Here is a 16,958-nt window from a genome sequence, read left to right on the forward strand (position 1 = left end):
ATTAAAAAAAAGGACCACAGGACTGAATCAGCTTTTCATGTGAAATAAGTTATAAGTCGTTTTCGGACAAAACCCATTTGTCCTCTGTTGACACGCGCTGGAGAATGTGTGCCAGGCCTTAATCCCTGCTTAACTCCCAGGGCAAGCTTGGTGTTTGTCCTCTGTTGTTTGTGTTTCCATTCCCTGTAGCTTATCAGTAAGCGCTTTCCAGAAATCGCCAACACAGGGTTTGGAGTTGGTCAATTGTGGTGAATATAAAGGATTTACACAGGTACGGGAATGCACAGGATGATCATTGATGCACATATGCGCTTCCCAGTAAGTATGGGTTGGATTCTATTCGAAGATGAACAGACTGAAGTGATGAAGGCAATGCACAAACTTGGCATGGGGTGACAGTGTAGCGAGGTCAAGTGTATTTTCCAGCATGCCAGCTTCCAACTGTGCAGATCCAAAGGTCATTATTAGTCAATAATTGATTCGCAAGGGGCTCGGCGCGGGCAGCAAACAGGCTCGTTTAATTTACTGCCCCTGTCTGAGCCATCAGACTGAAGGCGCGGCATTTATGCCTTGACTAGGACACGTCTCCGTTTGGGAAGCACGAATCTACTGTGTACGCAGGCAGCCAAAGCATTCGTTCTGTACATGAGCGGTCCTTCAAGAATGTTTGTTGATGGGAATAACCAGAAAGACAAAATAACCACTCTGTGGTTTTGAAGCTTTCTCGGGCCTTATCATCCATTCATCCATTTTCTGATCGTTTAATCCGATTCAGGGTCGCAGGGGAGTCTATCCCACCAAGCAACGGGCTTGAGGCAGGGTACACCCTGGATGGGACGCCAGTCCATCGCAGGGCACACACAGACACTCACACCAGTTTTCCCAGAAGTCCGGTTAACCCACCAGCGTCTCTTTGGACTGTGGGAGGAATCCGGAGCAGCTGCAGGAAACCCACACAAACATGGGGGGGCGGGGGAGAACATGCAAACTCCACCCAGACAGCACCCCCGGTCCAGAATTGCACCCAGGGCTCCAGAGCTGCAAGACAGCAACGGTGACCCCCTGTGCCACCCATGTGATCGTAATCAAATGATTTGATTTATTTTGTCGTTAAAAAAAAAATCATTCTTACCAGGATCCAAGGTTTTCTCTGCAGGCGACTGTGTCTTTGATGAACTGAATGCTTTGGATCTGTGGAAGACCTTAAGAAACAACCCATAAACATCTTGGACGTCACGCAGACTCACAGCGGCCCCAACTTGCGCGGGGAGAACATGCAAACTCCACACAGACCGCACCCCAGGTCCAGAATTGAACCCAGGGCCCCAACATGGGGAGGCGGCAGCAATCCTAGCCACTGTGCCACTATACCATAACCCCTGGGGCCTGAGCAAACCTTATATTCATAGCAGGGAATGCCACCCCAGATGCTGGTGACGTCACCAGAAGTCCGGTCGGCTTTTTTGGGGGTCACTGTTCAAACACACCTCCGTTTTGATCATCTGTGCAGCTTGTGTGCTCAGTCACGGCTCAGTCAATGGCCAGCTTCTCTGGCCGTTCGTGATCTGGACTGAACCAACTGACTTATTACAGTATAACTTATTGTCTTGTCGCAGGAGACTGATCGCGTCTCACAGGCTCCAGCTACAGGTCTTCACAACCGGCTGATTTAAGGTGGACATACTGTAGATATTATAATAATAATAATGGCTTACACTTATATAGCACTTTTCTGGACCCTCCACTCCAATTTACAGGTCATGGGGATCCCCTCCAACACCAGCAGTGTGTACCCCCACCTGGATGAGGCGCCAGTCCGCTCCCCACACCCCTGCTCTCAGTGGGGAGGAGAGCAGAGTGATGGAGCCATTTCAGAGAGGGGGGTTATTAGGAGGCCATGATGGGTAAAGGCCAGGGGGGAAATTTGGCCAGGACACCGGGGTAACACCCCTACTCTTCTCGAGAAACACCCTGGGATTTTTAATGAGCACAGACACAGGACCACAGAGCAAAGGACCTCAGTTTTACGTCTCATCCGAAGGACGGCGCCTTTTTATAGTATAGTGTCCCCACCACTATACTGGGGCATTAGGACCCACACCCACACATTAGGACCCCCTGCTGGCCCCACTAACACCTCTTCAAGCAGCAGCCATCAAACCAAGTTTATGCCACACATTGACTGGACAGTCTGGACTGGAAATGCTGGGATTAGTGAGGCTGACTGGACAGACTGGACTGGAATAAACTGGGATTAGTGAGGCCGACTGGACAGACTGGACTGAAAAGGCTGGGATCAGTGAGGCTGACTGGACAGACTAGACTGGAAAAGCTGGGATCATTGCGGCTGACTGGGTAGAGTGGACTGGAAAAGCTGGGAGCAGTGAGGCTGACTGGATGGACTGGACTGGAAAAGCTGGGATCAGTGAGGCTGACCGGATGGACTGGACTGGAAAAAGCTGGGATCAGTGAGGCTGACGTGACTGGAAAAGTTGGGATCGGTGAGGCTGACTGGACTGGAAAAGTTGGGATCAGCGAGGCTGACTGGAAGCCTGGGGATTCAAGGAAGGGAGGACAGCCTGGCTGTGGGACAGCTGACAGGACAGGAAAAGACGCTCAGTACAGCGCTGCTAGCGAGCAGCATCAGGAGGCTCAAAGCAATGCAACGGCTAGGAGATCTGGGATCTCGCAACGCCAACCTCCTGACGCAGGCAGGGAAGTGCGTTATTCAGGGCAACCCAATGTCAGAGACACTCGATCACCGCGGTCTTGGGCTAGTTCCCTCTAAGCCGAGCACGTGTGCGCACACAGGAAATTGAATGCGCCCCACAAATTCAATTCCCCCCAAAAGATGCTGATAATAAAATGAACACGGTCGTCAATTGAATGATGCTCTGGATGCGAGAGGTCCACCTTGGCTGTGTGTATTATTCTTGCTACTCAATCATCGATATTGATGCTCTCGTAGTCTCATACCTCCCTGCTCCTGCCCGCTCGGACACTCGGTCTCTATGACTGGACTCGTGGAATCGCTGTTCCTGATCTTTTGGATCTCTATGCTTCTATGAGGATGGCTATATTAACAAAAACAAATTAATTTCAGGTTCGCAATCTGACATACGCTCAATGTAGGGCGCACGAGGTTTTTGTCACTGGGGAAGAAATTTGCAGTCCTTGAAATTTTGGGGCGCACAGACAATTAGAAATTCGAGGGAAGAGTGGTCTTGGGGCTTCACTGTGGTGATTAATTAGACGGTCCATTGGCTGATGGGGGAGGGTTGGTAGGATTGACCGACCGCAAGTGCTCATGGGAATGCTATGGTTACCCACGACAGCCCCAGGCAGCATCGTTCCCAGCCCGGATGCGACACCTCAGGTGTACTTATGTGAATGACTTCCCTGACTCTTCACCTCTTAAAGGACATTTCCCAGGGCAACCAAACTCTAAGAGCTCCTCGTTTTTGTGAGGAATACATGTTACTTTTACACATTTATAAGCGAAAGGGGCCCCATCTGGGTCATTTGATCATCAGCGGCTAATTGATCTAAAGATCTCATCCACCTGTTTCTCAAAGGAAGCCAGCAAATCGGCGTCAGCAATATGGCCGGTACAGCTTGTCCCACACTCCTACCGCTCTTGGTGTAAAGAGGGGCCTCCTTTCCTGACGGGAGGATCTCATCCAGCTGTGTCTTGAGAGAAACCAGAGTTATCGTCTTCAGCCACGGGGCTGGGCGGCTTGCTCCATCCCCCCACCCCCCCTTTGTGTAAAGAAGCGCCTCGTCTCCTGACTGGAGAATCTGACCGGGCTGTTTCTCGAAGAAACCCAGATTTCAACAACGTGGCTGGGCAGCTTGTTTCGGGACTCCAACAATAAACAAACAAAAAAATAGGATCAAACTTCCAAGCTCTCTCTCGAGAGCAGGCCAGAGGATGGATAAATATACAATATAGGTGAAAACCTTTTTTTGTCCACGAAACACAAATTTACAAAGGTAAAACGTATTGATTTCTAACACATTTCGACAGTATAGAAACTAAAATTGGACTTCACTGTCCTCACAGTTAACTCTTTTCACTGTGTGCTCTAGGGAATACGAGGGATTTCAAATATTATCTATATGAAACAATTATCTGAAATACGAAGAAGCCAATATTTACAGTCTGTACGCTCTCTTTTTTCTTAGAAGTTGGTAATTAACCCACAAATGCGAGTCAGCAAGTGGTACATTAATAACGTACCGACCACATCAGTTTCGATTTCAGGGTGAGAATTAGGTCAGTTTATCAGATACGCGTTAGTGAAGCTGTTAAACTAAAATTTAGGTTAAAAAGGGACATTATTATTATTTTATAGGCGCCTTAAAAAAGTAATTGCCGTACGTTTTCTTGAGCACTTGTACGAGTATTTTTTTTAATGAAAGCGGACGGGGCGCATTCCGCGGACGCCTCGTCAACAGACGGTTGCTTAGCGACACAGTACCTGGAGGACCCGCTCGCCGGTATTTTCGTCGTCTCCGATTGGCCCGGCTCACCGAGCTCTTCCGTTACGCGGCCGCCGCCGCTGCCCAATGACATCGAGAGGCGTCGGGACGAGCGTCCAGGCGGGCCAATAGCACTTCGACTTCCGTTTCCTCTGGCCCCGTGATCGGGGCGTGGCTTTTGACAGGCACGTCGCTGATCCAATCGGAGGCTGCGAACGCGGGCAGCTGGAGGGCGGGGTGGGAAGCGCGAATTAGCGAAGGGGGAAGAGAGGCCATTTTTTTTTTTACAGGGGTTTGGTTGCTGAGGTGCGTGAACTGAAGGTAAATCAACCGATTAGTTTGGCGCTTCTTTTTTTCCGCTAAAACATGGTTTTCAGAGCTTTGGTTTATTCTGTGGATTCTGAAAAGGGGACGCAGTGATGAGAGTGTTTTCCTGTTGTTTTTTCTTCGGGGGGAAGTAGCCGTTTACCGTATTACAATTGAAAATGTTGAAACTACGCACTGTGGGCTGTGAACTTTAGACTGCGTTTTAATTACTTAGTATACTTAATGAAGTGCTCCCACGACTGCTGTGGTAAGTTTAATGGAGGAATTTCAATTTTTAAATAATTGGAGACAACGTAGCTTGATATTATCGCTTTCTAGACGGGGTTTCGTTAATTTAGTCCTGACCAGGCCGTCGTTTATGGATGCGATGTTCGTGTCATTTTGGGGAGTTTCGGCGATCAGATCTGAAGTGAATAAAATGGCATAATACCTGTTTTTTTTCTTTTAACTTTGAAACCCGAGTTTCGTTTTTGCTTTCGGTGGTGTTTTCCAGGCGAGGCTCTCGGGTTGAGTAGTTGGTATACTTTCCGGCTGAACTTTTCGGGGGAGAAGCGCAGAAGTTTGGCGCTGTATACGAAGCGATCGGTACAAAATGGCACGGTTTTACCTTGTCCGAGTTGGGTTTTTTGTTGTGTCGGATTTGGATTTATGCGCACCCTGAAGCTGTTTGGTGATTCGAGTTTGTATCCGGTTGAAACGCGGAAGTGCGCTTAATCGCTGCTTCGCGCAGCCCGACGGCCGGCGGGATCGATGTTGGATCGATTGGAAAGACATCGAGGTCGGGGCGGGTGGGCTCGTCGGTGGCTACTATTGACGCTCCCGGGAGGATTGCGAACCTGGATCGGCCGCCCTTTGCCTCATTTCCTCGTTCGCCGAGATCGGAAAGTGAAACCAGGGAGAGAGTTGGGGGCAGCTCTGCATGCTTCGAGGCATGGAGTCTGACCACCCGAAGGCTTGGAGGCAGGAGTCACCTAAAACAACTTCCGCCGCCTTGCTGCAAGCCCCATAGCGCTTTGGGGGCCCTGGGTTCAGTTCTGGGTCTGGGGTGCTGTCTGGGTGGAGTTTGCATGTTCTCCCCCATGTTCGTGTGGGTTTCCACCCGCAGTCCAGAGACATGCTGGTGAGTTAATTGGCTTCTAGGGAAAGCGTTCCTGGCGCGCGCGAGAGTGTGTGTTTGTGTCTCCTGTCTCTCTGTGACGGATTGGCATGTCCTGTCCAGGGTATGTGCCCATTGCTTGCTGGGAGAGACTCTGGCGCTGAATTGGATGAAGGGAACATTCTTCCTCACAGACAGCGGGCCTTAACGATTCATTAGGCAGCGCGGAGCTGGGACGACAGCGTTAAGTGTTGTACGAAGTAAAATCTTGTTTTTAGGCTTTCGCCTAAAGGCTGCTCGCTCTCTGCACTGTTTTTTCCAGTTATATCGGATAAAACCGTGCGGCTTGTGGGTTCGAACCCCTTGCGGGATATTTCCGCACAATCCAGGTAGTGGTCAAACAGGTGGAAACACCAGTGGCAGGCCACTTTTAAGAAAGCACTGGGCCAGTGGGGCTTGTACACGCTGGGGCACGGAGTACCAGCGTCTGGAGGAGGAGAATTGCTCGGTATGAAACTCTCTCGGGCATCATTCCAGAATAATAATAATCCTTACACTTAATATAGCGCTTTTCTGGACCATCCACTCTCAAAGTGCTTTCCAGGTCATGGGGGATCCCCTCCACCCCCACCAGTGTGCACCCCCACCTGGATGAGGCGCCAGTCCGCTCCCCACCCACCAGCTCTCAGTGGGGAGGAGAGCAGAGTGATGGAGCCAGTTCAGAGAGGGGGGTTATTAGGAGGCCATGATGGGTAAAGGCCAGGGGGGGAATTTGGCTATCACTCTGCTCTCCTCCCCACTGAGAGCTGCTGTGTGGGGAGTGGACTGGCGCCTCCTCCAGGTGGGGCTGCACACTGGTGGTGGTGGTGGAGGGGATCCCCCATGACCTGGGAAGCACTTTGAGTGGAGGGTCCAGAAAGGCGCTATAGAAGTGTAAGCAATTGTCTTGGACACCTGGTGAAACATCTGCACACAGAGACGTTTTGGCCTCTGAAACTCGTGCCCAACACTCCCCAAGAATCAGCCCTCTTTACAAGACACTGAATCCTCTTGCAGCCATTATGACCTGGCCTGTCCAGCAGTCTAATACAGGCCTCGAAGCATGCAGGGATGTCATTTGCTTAACATAAGAGCCACGCCTCTGTGGAAGCCTTTGCTTTCAGTATGCTTGGTGTCCCACGTCTGCTCGGGTGTTTCCATTTTTTTGGCCACTCCCTGTACTTGACTCGGATTGCTCTAGCAGACCCAGGTGTGTGTATAAATGTATGTCCACATTGGCGTAGAAACACCCCCACATTGATTTTCGGGCATTTCCCCAGGCCCCCCCTGCTGATCAGAAATACCTCACGCTCCAAAGCAGTGATCAGGAGGGTGTGATTGAAACCGTTTTGCCCCTAAACTGCCGCCAGTTAAATGGGTTTCGGCTTATTCTTTCATTCAGTTGAGAGACGTTTCATGCCAGTGTTTTATATCTGAGAAATCTAAAGGACGCAGCTCCACATAGTTGTTACTCTGATGTTTATTTCTTTTTTAACCTGATGTTTTTTGCTGCAGTATCAGTCTGAACCAGGGGGGTACCAGCTCGAGCCTCGGTTTTGCTGTCACGCCAAAAAAAACTGTCCGTGTAACTATATCTGGATCTAGGATTGCTCTGGTTTGTTTTCTCGTTTTGCCCTGATGTCTGAATATTGGTAGTCTGTCCGAAGAGCACTGGGTGTACTGTCTACTGCACTTCTTTTGCATTAAAGTATACTGGGCAACGTAATTTAGATCATTTCGATGGCCTTCTTTGCGTTTGACAGCCCCAGCAAAAAGAGTTAGCCATTTGGCGAGGTAAATGCAGTGCTTACAGAAAGTCTACAGACTTCCAAAGTACCATATGATGTTGCCTAACAGCTTGAAACCAAGACACAGTAAATCAGAATTTGTTAATACATTGTAACACACAACCTCCAAGTGAAAGACAAATGTTCAGACATTCTAAATGGAAAGATGAGAAAAAACGAGTTGAATAAGTGTACACAACCCTTAGTTATTAGCAATGGGAAATGATCTCTGGTGTATCCTGTTTGCTTCCAAATCACACAACAACTTAATCCCCTCCACACCCCTGTGGTCAACTGGAGTGATTCGGAATGATTTCGGAATAAAATCCGCTGTTCCTCGAGGTCTCCTCTGCTGGGTAATGCATCTCAATGTGAAGACTCAGCTATGGCCAAGGAGGAGTGATCATCCCTCTGGGATAAAGATGTGGAAAGGCACGGAGCAGGGGATGGGTACAAAAAGATCTCTAAGGCCCTTGGAGTACGGTCCAGACGATTATTAAAGGGGAGCTGTGACACATTTTAGGTTTCAGGGTGAGAAAGAACCGGTATTGATGAGCGTATTTCAGACCACAGTGAAAGTCAAATGGACACAGTGGCGTGTAAAACCTCCAATTCATATCACAAACTAGAGGAAATTTCCAGGTCTGCTCAGCGCCATGTTCTGGGACTCAGAACGAGGCAGCAGGACTTCCGGTGAGGTGGAGTGGCCCTGTGACACTGTAAACAAGCAGGCTTGTGAGTCCAGCTCTTCTAATCCAGTAGAAATACTGCTCTCCTCTCCCAGATGGTTTCACTGGCAAATACTACTCACTGGTTAACTCTGCCTCCGGATCACGCTGGAACATTTCTGCGGTGAAATGTCTGCTGCACAACCTGCACTTATTCGCTTGTACACCTCAATACAGTGCAGGGACTAGTGAGCGCCGGGGATTCTGAAGCCGTATGGAGAACAGGTTTGGTTCTCTGTAGCAGGGGCCTGGGCAGAAATGCTGTTGCCCTTTGCAAAGAAACAGGGAAGGCCGTTCACCTTTTAGCATGACAATTACCCCAAGCACACAGCAGTGGGAGAATAGCAAGGTAAATAGCTAGCAGCCATATCACCCTGCAACTCACAACTGGCAGCCCACTGGATCTAAGCAGGTGTGAGCCTGGTCAGTACCTCCTGGGAAAAATTAAGGTTGCTGCTGGAAGAGGTGTTAGTGGGGCCAGCAGGGGGCGCTCACCCTGCGGTCTGTGTGGGTCCTGATGCCCCAGTGTAGTGACGGGGGACACTAGACTGTAAACAGGTGCCGTCCTTCGGATGAGACGTAAAACCGAGGTCCTGACTCTCTGTGGTCATTAAAAATCCCAGGGCGTCTCTCGAGAAGAGTAGGGGTGTACCCCGGCGTCCTGGCCAAATTTCCCATCGGCCTTTATCAATCCTAATAATGGGCCTCCTAATAATCCCCATCGATCAATTGGCTTCATTACTCTGCTCTCCTCCCCACTGAGAGCTGGGGTGTGGGGAGCGGACTGGCGCACTATGGCTGCCGTCGCATCATCCAGGTGGGGCTGCACATTGGTGGTGCTGGAGGGGATCCCCATTACCTGTAAAGCACTTTGAGTGGAGTGTCCGGAAAAGTGCTATATAAGTGTAAGCAATTATTATTATTATTATTATTATTATTAAATGTCTCCGAGGGGCCCAGTGGGAGCCCTGGCCTCAGTCCAATCGATAATCCGTGGATTGCCTTGGGAGTTGCAGTTCATCAATAATCTCCCCACAATGTGACCATGCATGAAAAGGTCTTAGAGGAACGGCCCCAACATGGCCAAACCGACACACCTTTCCAAACTGAAGTGGGGGCTGTGACTCAAGTCAAAGGGGATTTTCATTTTTAATTGATTTTCAGAACGTTAACGCGTCTGCCCGGCGCTTGGAGGTTGTGTGTCGCGCCGCGTACGTAAAGGTCAGATACGTTCGGGTTGACTGTGTCTCGGTTTTGGGCCGCCAAATGCGTGACTTTGGAAAGGCCGTGTGCACGTTCTGTTGGCGCTGTACCTTCTTTATCGCCTCTTTGCAACATCCAAAGACTGTAAAACTGACGGTCTTCGCAGGAAGAACCGCAGGTACGTCACCTGCCGAAAGCTTTTCCTAGCTTGTGAGTGAAAGTGCCGGCCGTGGAGGTGGAGGAGGAGGGAATGTCTTGGGGGGGGGGCACGAGTGGTGCTCACTTGTGCAAATTTGCTCTCTCCTTTTGTGTAGCGAGGCACTGAAAGATGGTGAAGGTCTTCGTGGGGAACCTGCCCTCGGAGGCGACGACGGACGAGCTCCAGGCCCTGTTCTCCCAGTATGGCACGGTCACGGAGTGCGCCATCATCAAGAACTACGCCTTCGTGCACATGGAGGACCGCAAGGCCGCCACCAAGGCCATCCGCAGCCTGCACCTCTACAAGCTGCACGGCCTGCCCATCAACGTGGAGGCCAGCCACGGCAAGAACCAGGGCCCCACCAAGCTGCACGTGGCCAACATCGACAAGGCCTGCACCAGCCAGGAGCTGCGCGCCCTCTTCGAGGAGTACGGCACGGTCACCGAGTGCGACGTGGTGAAGAACTACGCCTTCGTGCACATGGCCAACTCCGAGGAGGCCACGGACGCCATCAAGGCGCTGGACAACATCGACTTCCTGGGTAGGGCGCGGGCGCGTCATCCTCTGTTGTCTGTCTTGGGCTTAGGCGTGCCTGGCGAGAGCCGACCGTGATGCTGGATGCCGTACGGTCATAGCCGTTGCCTAAGGGACCAGAACCAGTGGTGGTATTGTCTACCCATGTAGAGATATAATGGAACAAAGGCAGTTGGGAGCCATGAACTCCCCTTGGTGGAGAGGTAGCTGGGATCATTCGCTGCAGGTGCCTGGTTAAGAGGTATGAGCTCTTTTTGGCCCGCACTGAAGTCAGTGTGAATGTTGCCGGGTGCGTTGATCCATGTCAGCAGGTGAGCTGACGGTTCTTTGAAGACACTGGTTTCTTAGAGAGGTGGCGAAGGAACGCCGAGCTGGAAAACGTGACGGTTTGGTTTGGAGCGGCACGCTGGTCAATCTCGCAAAGGGGCTGGAGAGCGGGCAATCGATGTTAACTAAGTTCGGCGGTCTGAATTTTCCTGCTCGCGTTTCCCGCGCGGATGGGTTAGCCGCGTGCTCGCAGAGGTCTTGTCCAAACCTGTTAGCTTAACTCTGTCAGCTAGGGGACGCCACCAGGGCGAAGGATTTTGCGTTGAAACGAATTGGGCGTGTCCAAGCTTAAGAATACGGGTTTCTTGAAAGATCAGAAGTGGTCGGGGGGGTTCAGTGGGCGCCCGGCATTGACTCCTGTTTCTTTTAAAGGCAAACGGATTCACGTGCAAATCTCTACGAGTCGCCAGCGAACTGGGGAGGAGGAAGATGGACAGTACCAGCAGGGGCCGCCAGGGAGGCCAGGGTTCTGGGGCCCCAAATGGCCCGACCAAAGGCCTGACCCTGGCCCGTCTGGCTTCTACGGAGGCCGATTCAATCACCCGCCTGCTTCCTACGGCCACACGTACCCTCCGCCCCCACCTCCTCCTCCTCCTCCTCCACCCCCTCCCCCGAGAAGGGTGCCCTACCCAGACCGCGCCTCGGCCTACGAGCGAGAGCGGTACGGGGTGGTGGACTACTACGAAAAGTACCGGGCCCGCCCTTACGGCATCACCTCTTACGAGGAGCGGCGCCTAGGCTCCATCCCCCCACCTCCGCCCCCTCCTGCTTCCTCGGCCATAATGAGGGAGCGCTTGCCCTCCTCCGCCCCAGGTCTCTACGAGCGCCGCCCGCTCCCTCCACCGCCGCCGCCTCCCCCCAACTCCGGGGGCCCGGGCTCGGGCTCCTCGTACTACCCGCGGGACCGCAGCCCCCTCCGGCGGCCGGGCCCGGCCTCGGCGGCCCCCGCGGGGAACGGCTACGCGTACGAGCGCTCCCGCCTCTCCCCGGTGTCGTCGTCGGTGCCCAGGAACCCCGCGTACGGCCTGCCCAGAGCCAGGGACCCCTACGCAGACCGGGCGCCGCCCCCGCCCCCACCGCCACGCTACGCTTACTAACCACACGCGCGCACACACGCGTCCAGACAAGGTGAGAAGAGGTCCACGCCCGGGCTGGGTCCGGGCGGGTGTGGGGTTGGGTTGGGGGGGGGGGGGGATTGTGGGCGAGAGGGGGGTGGGGGTTCGCTGCCGATCGCGTGTGCCAGCAAAGCCAAGTCATGCCTCTCCAAAAGCTACGTCCCTGGAGAAAGCAATCAGGTGCCTTTGTGAGCGAGCCATCGCAGAGATCGCCGTAGGTCGGGCTTTGGCAGAGCTCTGGGGAAAAAAGCCCTGCAAGGTGTCAGGGCACCCGAAAGTCTTCATCGGCCTGTGGAGGCCCAAAGACGCCTAGTTGTAAATATTTAAACACAGGCCGAACTACAGTGCCTGCCTTTTAAAACCTCGTCACCCCTCAGAATTAATTGCTTAATTAATAGTCAGTTTTTTTAAAATATAAGGTCTAAATCTTAAAGTGTATTAACCGAATCCAAAAAAAGCAAGTTTTCTTAATGGGATGGTTTTAAACTTCTTGCTCCGGGCCTTATAAAACGGCGGGGAGTCCTGCTCTGAGGTTGCACCAGTGGCCTTTTCCTTGGGGGACGAAAGCGTTCATTACACTTCACTCAACAGGTCTCGCTTTATTCCAGATCTGAATTTACAATATGGGCTCTTTTATTTTTTTTTGCGCCGTGTAAGTGCGGCATCTCTTTGCCGACGTCTGGTGGCCAAACGCAAAGAAGCTCGACTTAAAATAACCCCCCCCCGCGTGGCTTCCTTGAGTCGAATCATCGTCGTGCCATGGTTCAATTTCCAAAACGAATCCAATTTAAATTGTTCAATGTCAACAACAAAAAAAAACACCGCGCTTTTTTTCTTTGTCGAAGACGCGCACTGTCTTGGCAACATCTACCACACAAAAAAAACAACAACAACGGCAGCAAAACCCCGGTTGATTTGAATTTGATCTGCTCTCGTTTCAGGTTTATATTTACCGCGCCGAGATCGTCGTTCCCTGATGCACACGCGACGCACTATCGCCCCCTTGTGTTGAGGCGGACCGCTCTTTTGTTTTTTCCGTTCTCCTGCGGCTCGGAACGGGAAGGATAGTGGCACCCGCCTGCTCGTCCTTAAAGATGTTTTTTTGGGGTTTTTTTTTTAATGTATATTTAAAAACTCTCGTTCCCGTTGGCTTCTCGCGAACATGGTAGACGTTAATTCTGCCCTCATCCTCTCTCTCTCTCTCTCTCTTGTGTTCATTCCTTTTTAAGTCGAGAGCTCCTGAGCCGGCCGGCCGGTGCTCTGCTCAGAGGTCAGGGCAGTTCGCTGAGCTTCATGTAAAACTTGTCCCACTCCTGGTTGAAACCGGGCATGTCAAATCTCAGTTCTAGTTTTTACCCACTTTACTTAATTGGTTAAAGCAACAGCCCTGTGCAACATGTTGAGCGGGCGTCAATATCAAATCTAATAATTTAAGGGATGCCTCTTCTCCAACGAAAGATCTAAAATCAGTGTCAAATTCAGCACAATGTTGACCCAGTTAATTAACTTTCAAATGGAATCAAACCTCGGGTTTGACAAGTCTAGTTTTATACCTTTGGTGCAAGAAATGTGTTGTTTTTTTTACCTACCTGTTGCGAAATTGTCATTTTTTTTTTATTGTAAGGAGTCGCTTAAACGCCCTGAGAGAGTCAACCAAAGATCTGATCGCCTTCGGCCCAGCAGATAAGCAGGCCTTTCAGTTCTTCAAAGCCGGTGCGATTCGATAAGACGGCGACACACAGTTTTCAGCGCGAAAAAAGGCGTTGCATTTGTCCAAAAGTGCCCGATGTAGCTCTGAATTCACGGGGTTTTGCAAAGTCGAGAAAACAACCAGTCACTCGGGAAGCATCGTTTTCTGAACTGGATCGTTTGGGGTTGTTTTGCTTTTTTTTTTGGCTTTAACGTTTTCAGTTTTTAATAAAAATGGATTTAAAACGAAACCGGCTGCGGTTGCGTGCGCCTGACTTAATTTCCCTTCTGTCTTTCGACCCCCCCCCCCGCCTGAAACAGTTGAGCGAGTGCGGAGGAGCTCAAGACGCTGGCTGTCTCGGTGTTCAAATCCGAAAAGAAAAGGGGCGATTTTTCTCATTTTCAAATATTGGCAGGTTTATTTCAGCGCAGCCTGCGGCGTGCCGAGAAAAGTGAATTTTAGCGTCTCCCGTCATCATGAATCCCCTCTTTGTCCCGCACTGAGCTGCGTCGCTGTCAGTCCCTTGATTTCTCTTAAATTGCTTAATGACTCCATCCTCCAATGACGCAAACTCGTGCTCGCCCCGACTTGGCAGCACATCCCAGCGACGCCTCCGACGAGCTGTTTAAAAAAAAAAATGCCCGTCGTCACACGTGGGGGGGGCGGGGGTGGGGAGGGCTAATCTATTAAAAAGATCGATTTTCTCCTCCCTGTTTGCATGGCCCGAAAAAAAACCCAAACCAAACTTATCTCCGAGGCACCGAACGCTGCAAAGCCTGGAGCGCTTCTGAGCTGGAATCATGGAAGACGGGGACGAAGGTCGCTAGGCTCGATCTCGGGCTACCGCCCCATGCGTGGGGGTCCCCTCCTGGAGTGAATTTCCCTTCGCACGTCATCACCTGAGCCCACCCCGCGTCTCCGACAGCCGGCAAAACTGGAGGTAAGTTGAGCGGATCTGTAGGCGCGGGTCTCCCCCAGTTCAACCGGAAGTGTTGGGAGGGGAGGCGCCACTCAGGTAAGATTGACTCCTGTGCCGTTTGCAGGAGGTTTCAGCATGCAGGCTGCATGCTGGGATGGGGCTAGCCCATCAGGATTTCTGTGTGAAGGCAGCGCATTGCCGTTCATCCCCTGAATCCGTGTCGGTCCGAAGGGGAATTGAGGCATCTTCCGTCGGCGAGAGGTCCAATCTCGAGAGGGGTTTTCCGAAGAACGCTTCCAAGCCTCATCGACACTTGGATGCGTCCAAGACGGCTCCTCTCTGAGAGCGCACAAAAGAGCACTCATCTGCGTATCGCAGCCAGAGCCCATCTGGAACCCAAGGCCACGATTGTCTTTTGCTGCCCCCCCCTGCTGGTTGTAACGAAGGTCTCTTGGGTGTGCACCATTTTGAATCTCCTTGCAAAACAGAAGCCTGTAGCGTGGGCAAACCAAAACTTGCGTTGAACCAGGATGTTGATTCCATGCGGTTCCGGATGGATTGGGATCATTCTACCCCTGCTTTTTCTTCTTCTTCGCCGGATCTGGTAAAGAAAGCAAACAGATTAGCTGCCTTCATGGCCTGTGCCCCTCTTTTTTAAGTGAGGTGATCCAGCGGAAGCAGTCTTGAGACTTGTCTCGCGGCTTGTTAAGAGTGTGGAAAACTGCAGGATTCCCTCCTCTCTTTCAGAGGAGTCTCTCCCATCTGCCCGCGCCAGGCCGCCGACTCAACAAACGAGAAAAACGTCAGGTGTCTAAACAAAGGGGTTCAGGTGGGGAGCTGCGTCAGCTGCTAAGGAACAAGCAGTAGGTTTATTCCAGGCTGAAAAGAGAAGAGAGAAAAATCGCGGCATTTCGGCTGTGGAGCCTTCTTCAGGTGTGAGGTGTGAATCATGTCACAAAGTTCACATTTAAGGAGTAAATTGAGGGCAGTGACCCTGCAGTCTGTGTGGGTCCTAATGCCCCAGTATAGTGACTGTAAACAGGCGCTGTCCTTCGGATGAGACGTAAAACCGAGGTCCTGACTCTCTGTGGTCATTAAAAACCCCAGGGCGTTTCTCAAAAAGAGTAGGGGTGTTACCCCGGCGTCCTGGCCAAATTTCCCATCGGCCTTTATCAATCCTAATAATGGGCCTCCAGATAATCCCCATCTATCAATTGGCTTCATTACCCTGCTCTCCTCCCCACTGAGAGCTGGGGTGTGGGGAGCGGACTGGCGCCTCACCCAGGTGGGGCTGCACACTGCTGGGGGTGGAGAGGATCCCCAAGACCTGGAAAGAGCTCTAAGTGGGGGGTCCAGAAAGGTGCTATATAAGTATAAGCAATTATTATTATGATTAGTGTCTGGAAAACCTCTGGAACCAATATGGGAAAGACCCAGTTAATTTTTCCGGATCCTTAGGATGGGGTTATAGGTGTCTTCTATGTGCCTTTTCCCCATGTCTCACTTTCCCTTGGCTTTTGCAAGAGGGCTCTGGTTTCTTCCTACCTTCCAGAGTCGGGCTGTGGTATTTAATTGGCATCTCCAGATAATCCCTGTGTGAGCCCTGCTTTGGACTGGCATCCCGCGTGGAGCCAGGTGGATTCCCAGACAGATGTTTTCCTATTTCCTTGCCAGGAAGAAGTCGTTTTCTGATGACAGGCGGTCTAGAATTCGGTCAGGGCTAAATATTTCTGGCCAAGGGTGCATCTGCTGATACTCGGCTTTATTTCCTGTTTGAATGTGGAGTAAGATCCTCCGTTTGCCAGTTGTTGTCCTGACCCCGGATTCAGAGACTGGAGTGAAAACTGAACTTCCGCCACCCTGGCTTTGTCATTTCTGCCCTCGGCGGACGATTTGGAAGATGAAAGTTGCGCATTGTGCCACTTGATCTTACTGGGAAAACTGCACCAAAAAAAGATAGCGATTTCCTTCCCTTTTTTCGAGAACACACCCGACTTGTGCATGTGACATTGTTTTAATTCCAGAAACAATAAAAATGCCTTTTAAATGTCATTTCTTTGCCTCAATAAAAAAAAGCTAAATCTTCCTCTTGTTTGCATTGTATTCATTGTCGTTTCAGCTGGAGAGGGATGCAGGAATCTGCCTGGGGCATTCTGGGATCGTTTGCAAGACGATGTTTTTCTGCAATTTTATAGTTTTGTTTTTAAAGCCAGTTTCTGGTTAGGAATTTTTACAAATTTCTGAAAGTTTGTTTAACAGAGACCTACCAGTCTTAGTTAGGACAAAAGTATTCAGACCCTTGACCAATTCTCTCATCTTACTGAATTACACATCCTACATTGAAATTTTGTCTCTGTGGTATTATTTCAAAGCACTGAAACTCAAAATGAATTATTTTGTGAAGCTGTTTTATGTGAGAAAATATTTTAAAAATCCATCCATCCATTTTCAAACGGCCTTATCTCAATTCGGGGTTGCGGGGGGGGGGGGGAGTCGGAGCCTATCCCAGCAG

At 51.0% G+C, this 16,958-nt stretch overlaps 1 protein-coding gene across 1 annotated transcript; it reads left to right on the forward strand.

Moving 5' to 3' along the window:
* The first annotated feature begins 4,706 nt into the window (after positions 1 to 4,706).
* rbm4.3 (RNA binding motif protein 4.3) lies at positions 4,707 to 13,777 on the forward strand. The gene is made up of 4 exons (XM_015338897.2): positions 4,707 to 4,803; positions 9,977 to 10,402; positions 11,095 to 11,850; positions 12,779 to 13,777. Exons 2-3 carry the CDS (start codon positions 9,991 to 9,993, stop codon positions 11,817 to 11,819), a joined length of 1,137 nt encoding a protein of 378 aa, XP_015194383.2. The 5' UTR covers positions 4,707 to 4,803; positions 9,977 to 9,990; the 3' UTR covers positions 11,820 to 11,850; positions 12,779 to 13,777.
* The last annotated feature ends 3,181 nt before the right edge of the window (positions 13,778 to 16,958 follow it).

Source organism: Lepisosteus oculatus, chromosome 18 (assembly GCF_040954835.1).
Source record: "Lepisosteus oculatus isolate fLepOcu1 chromosome 18, fLepOcu1.hap2, whole genome shotgun sequence".
Classification (NCBI taxonomy): Eukaryota; Metazoa; Chordata; class Actinopteri; order Semionotiformes; family Lepisosteidae; genus Lepisosteus; species Lepisosteus oculatus.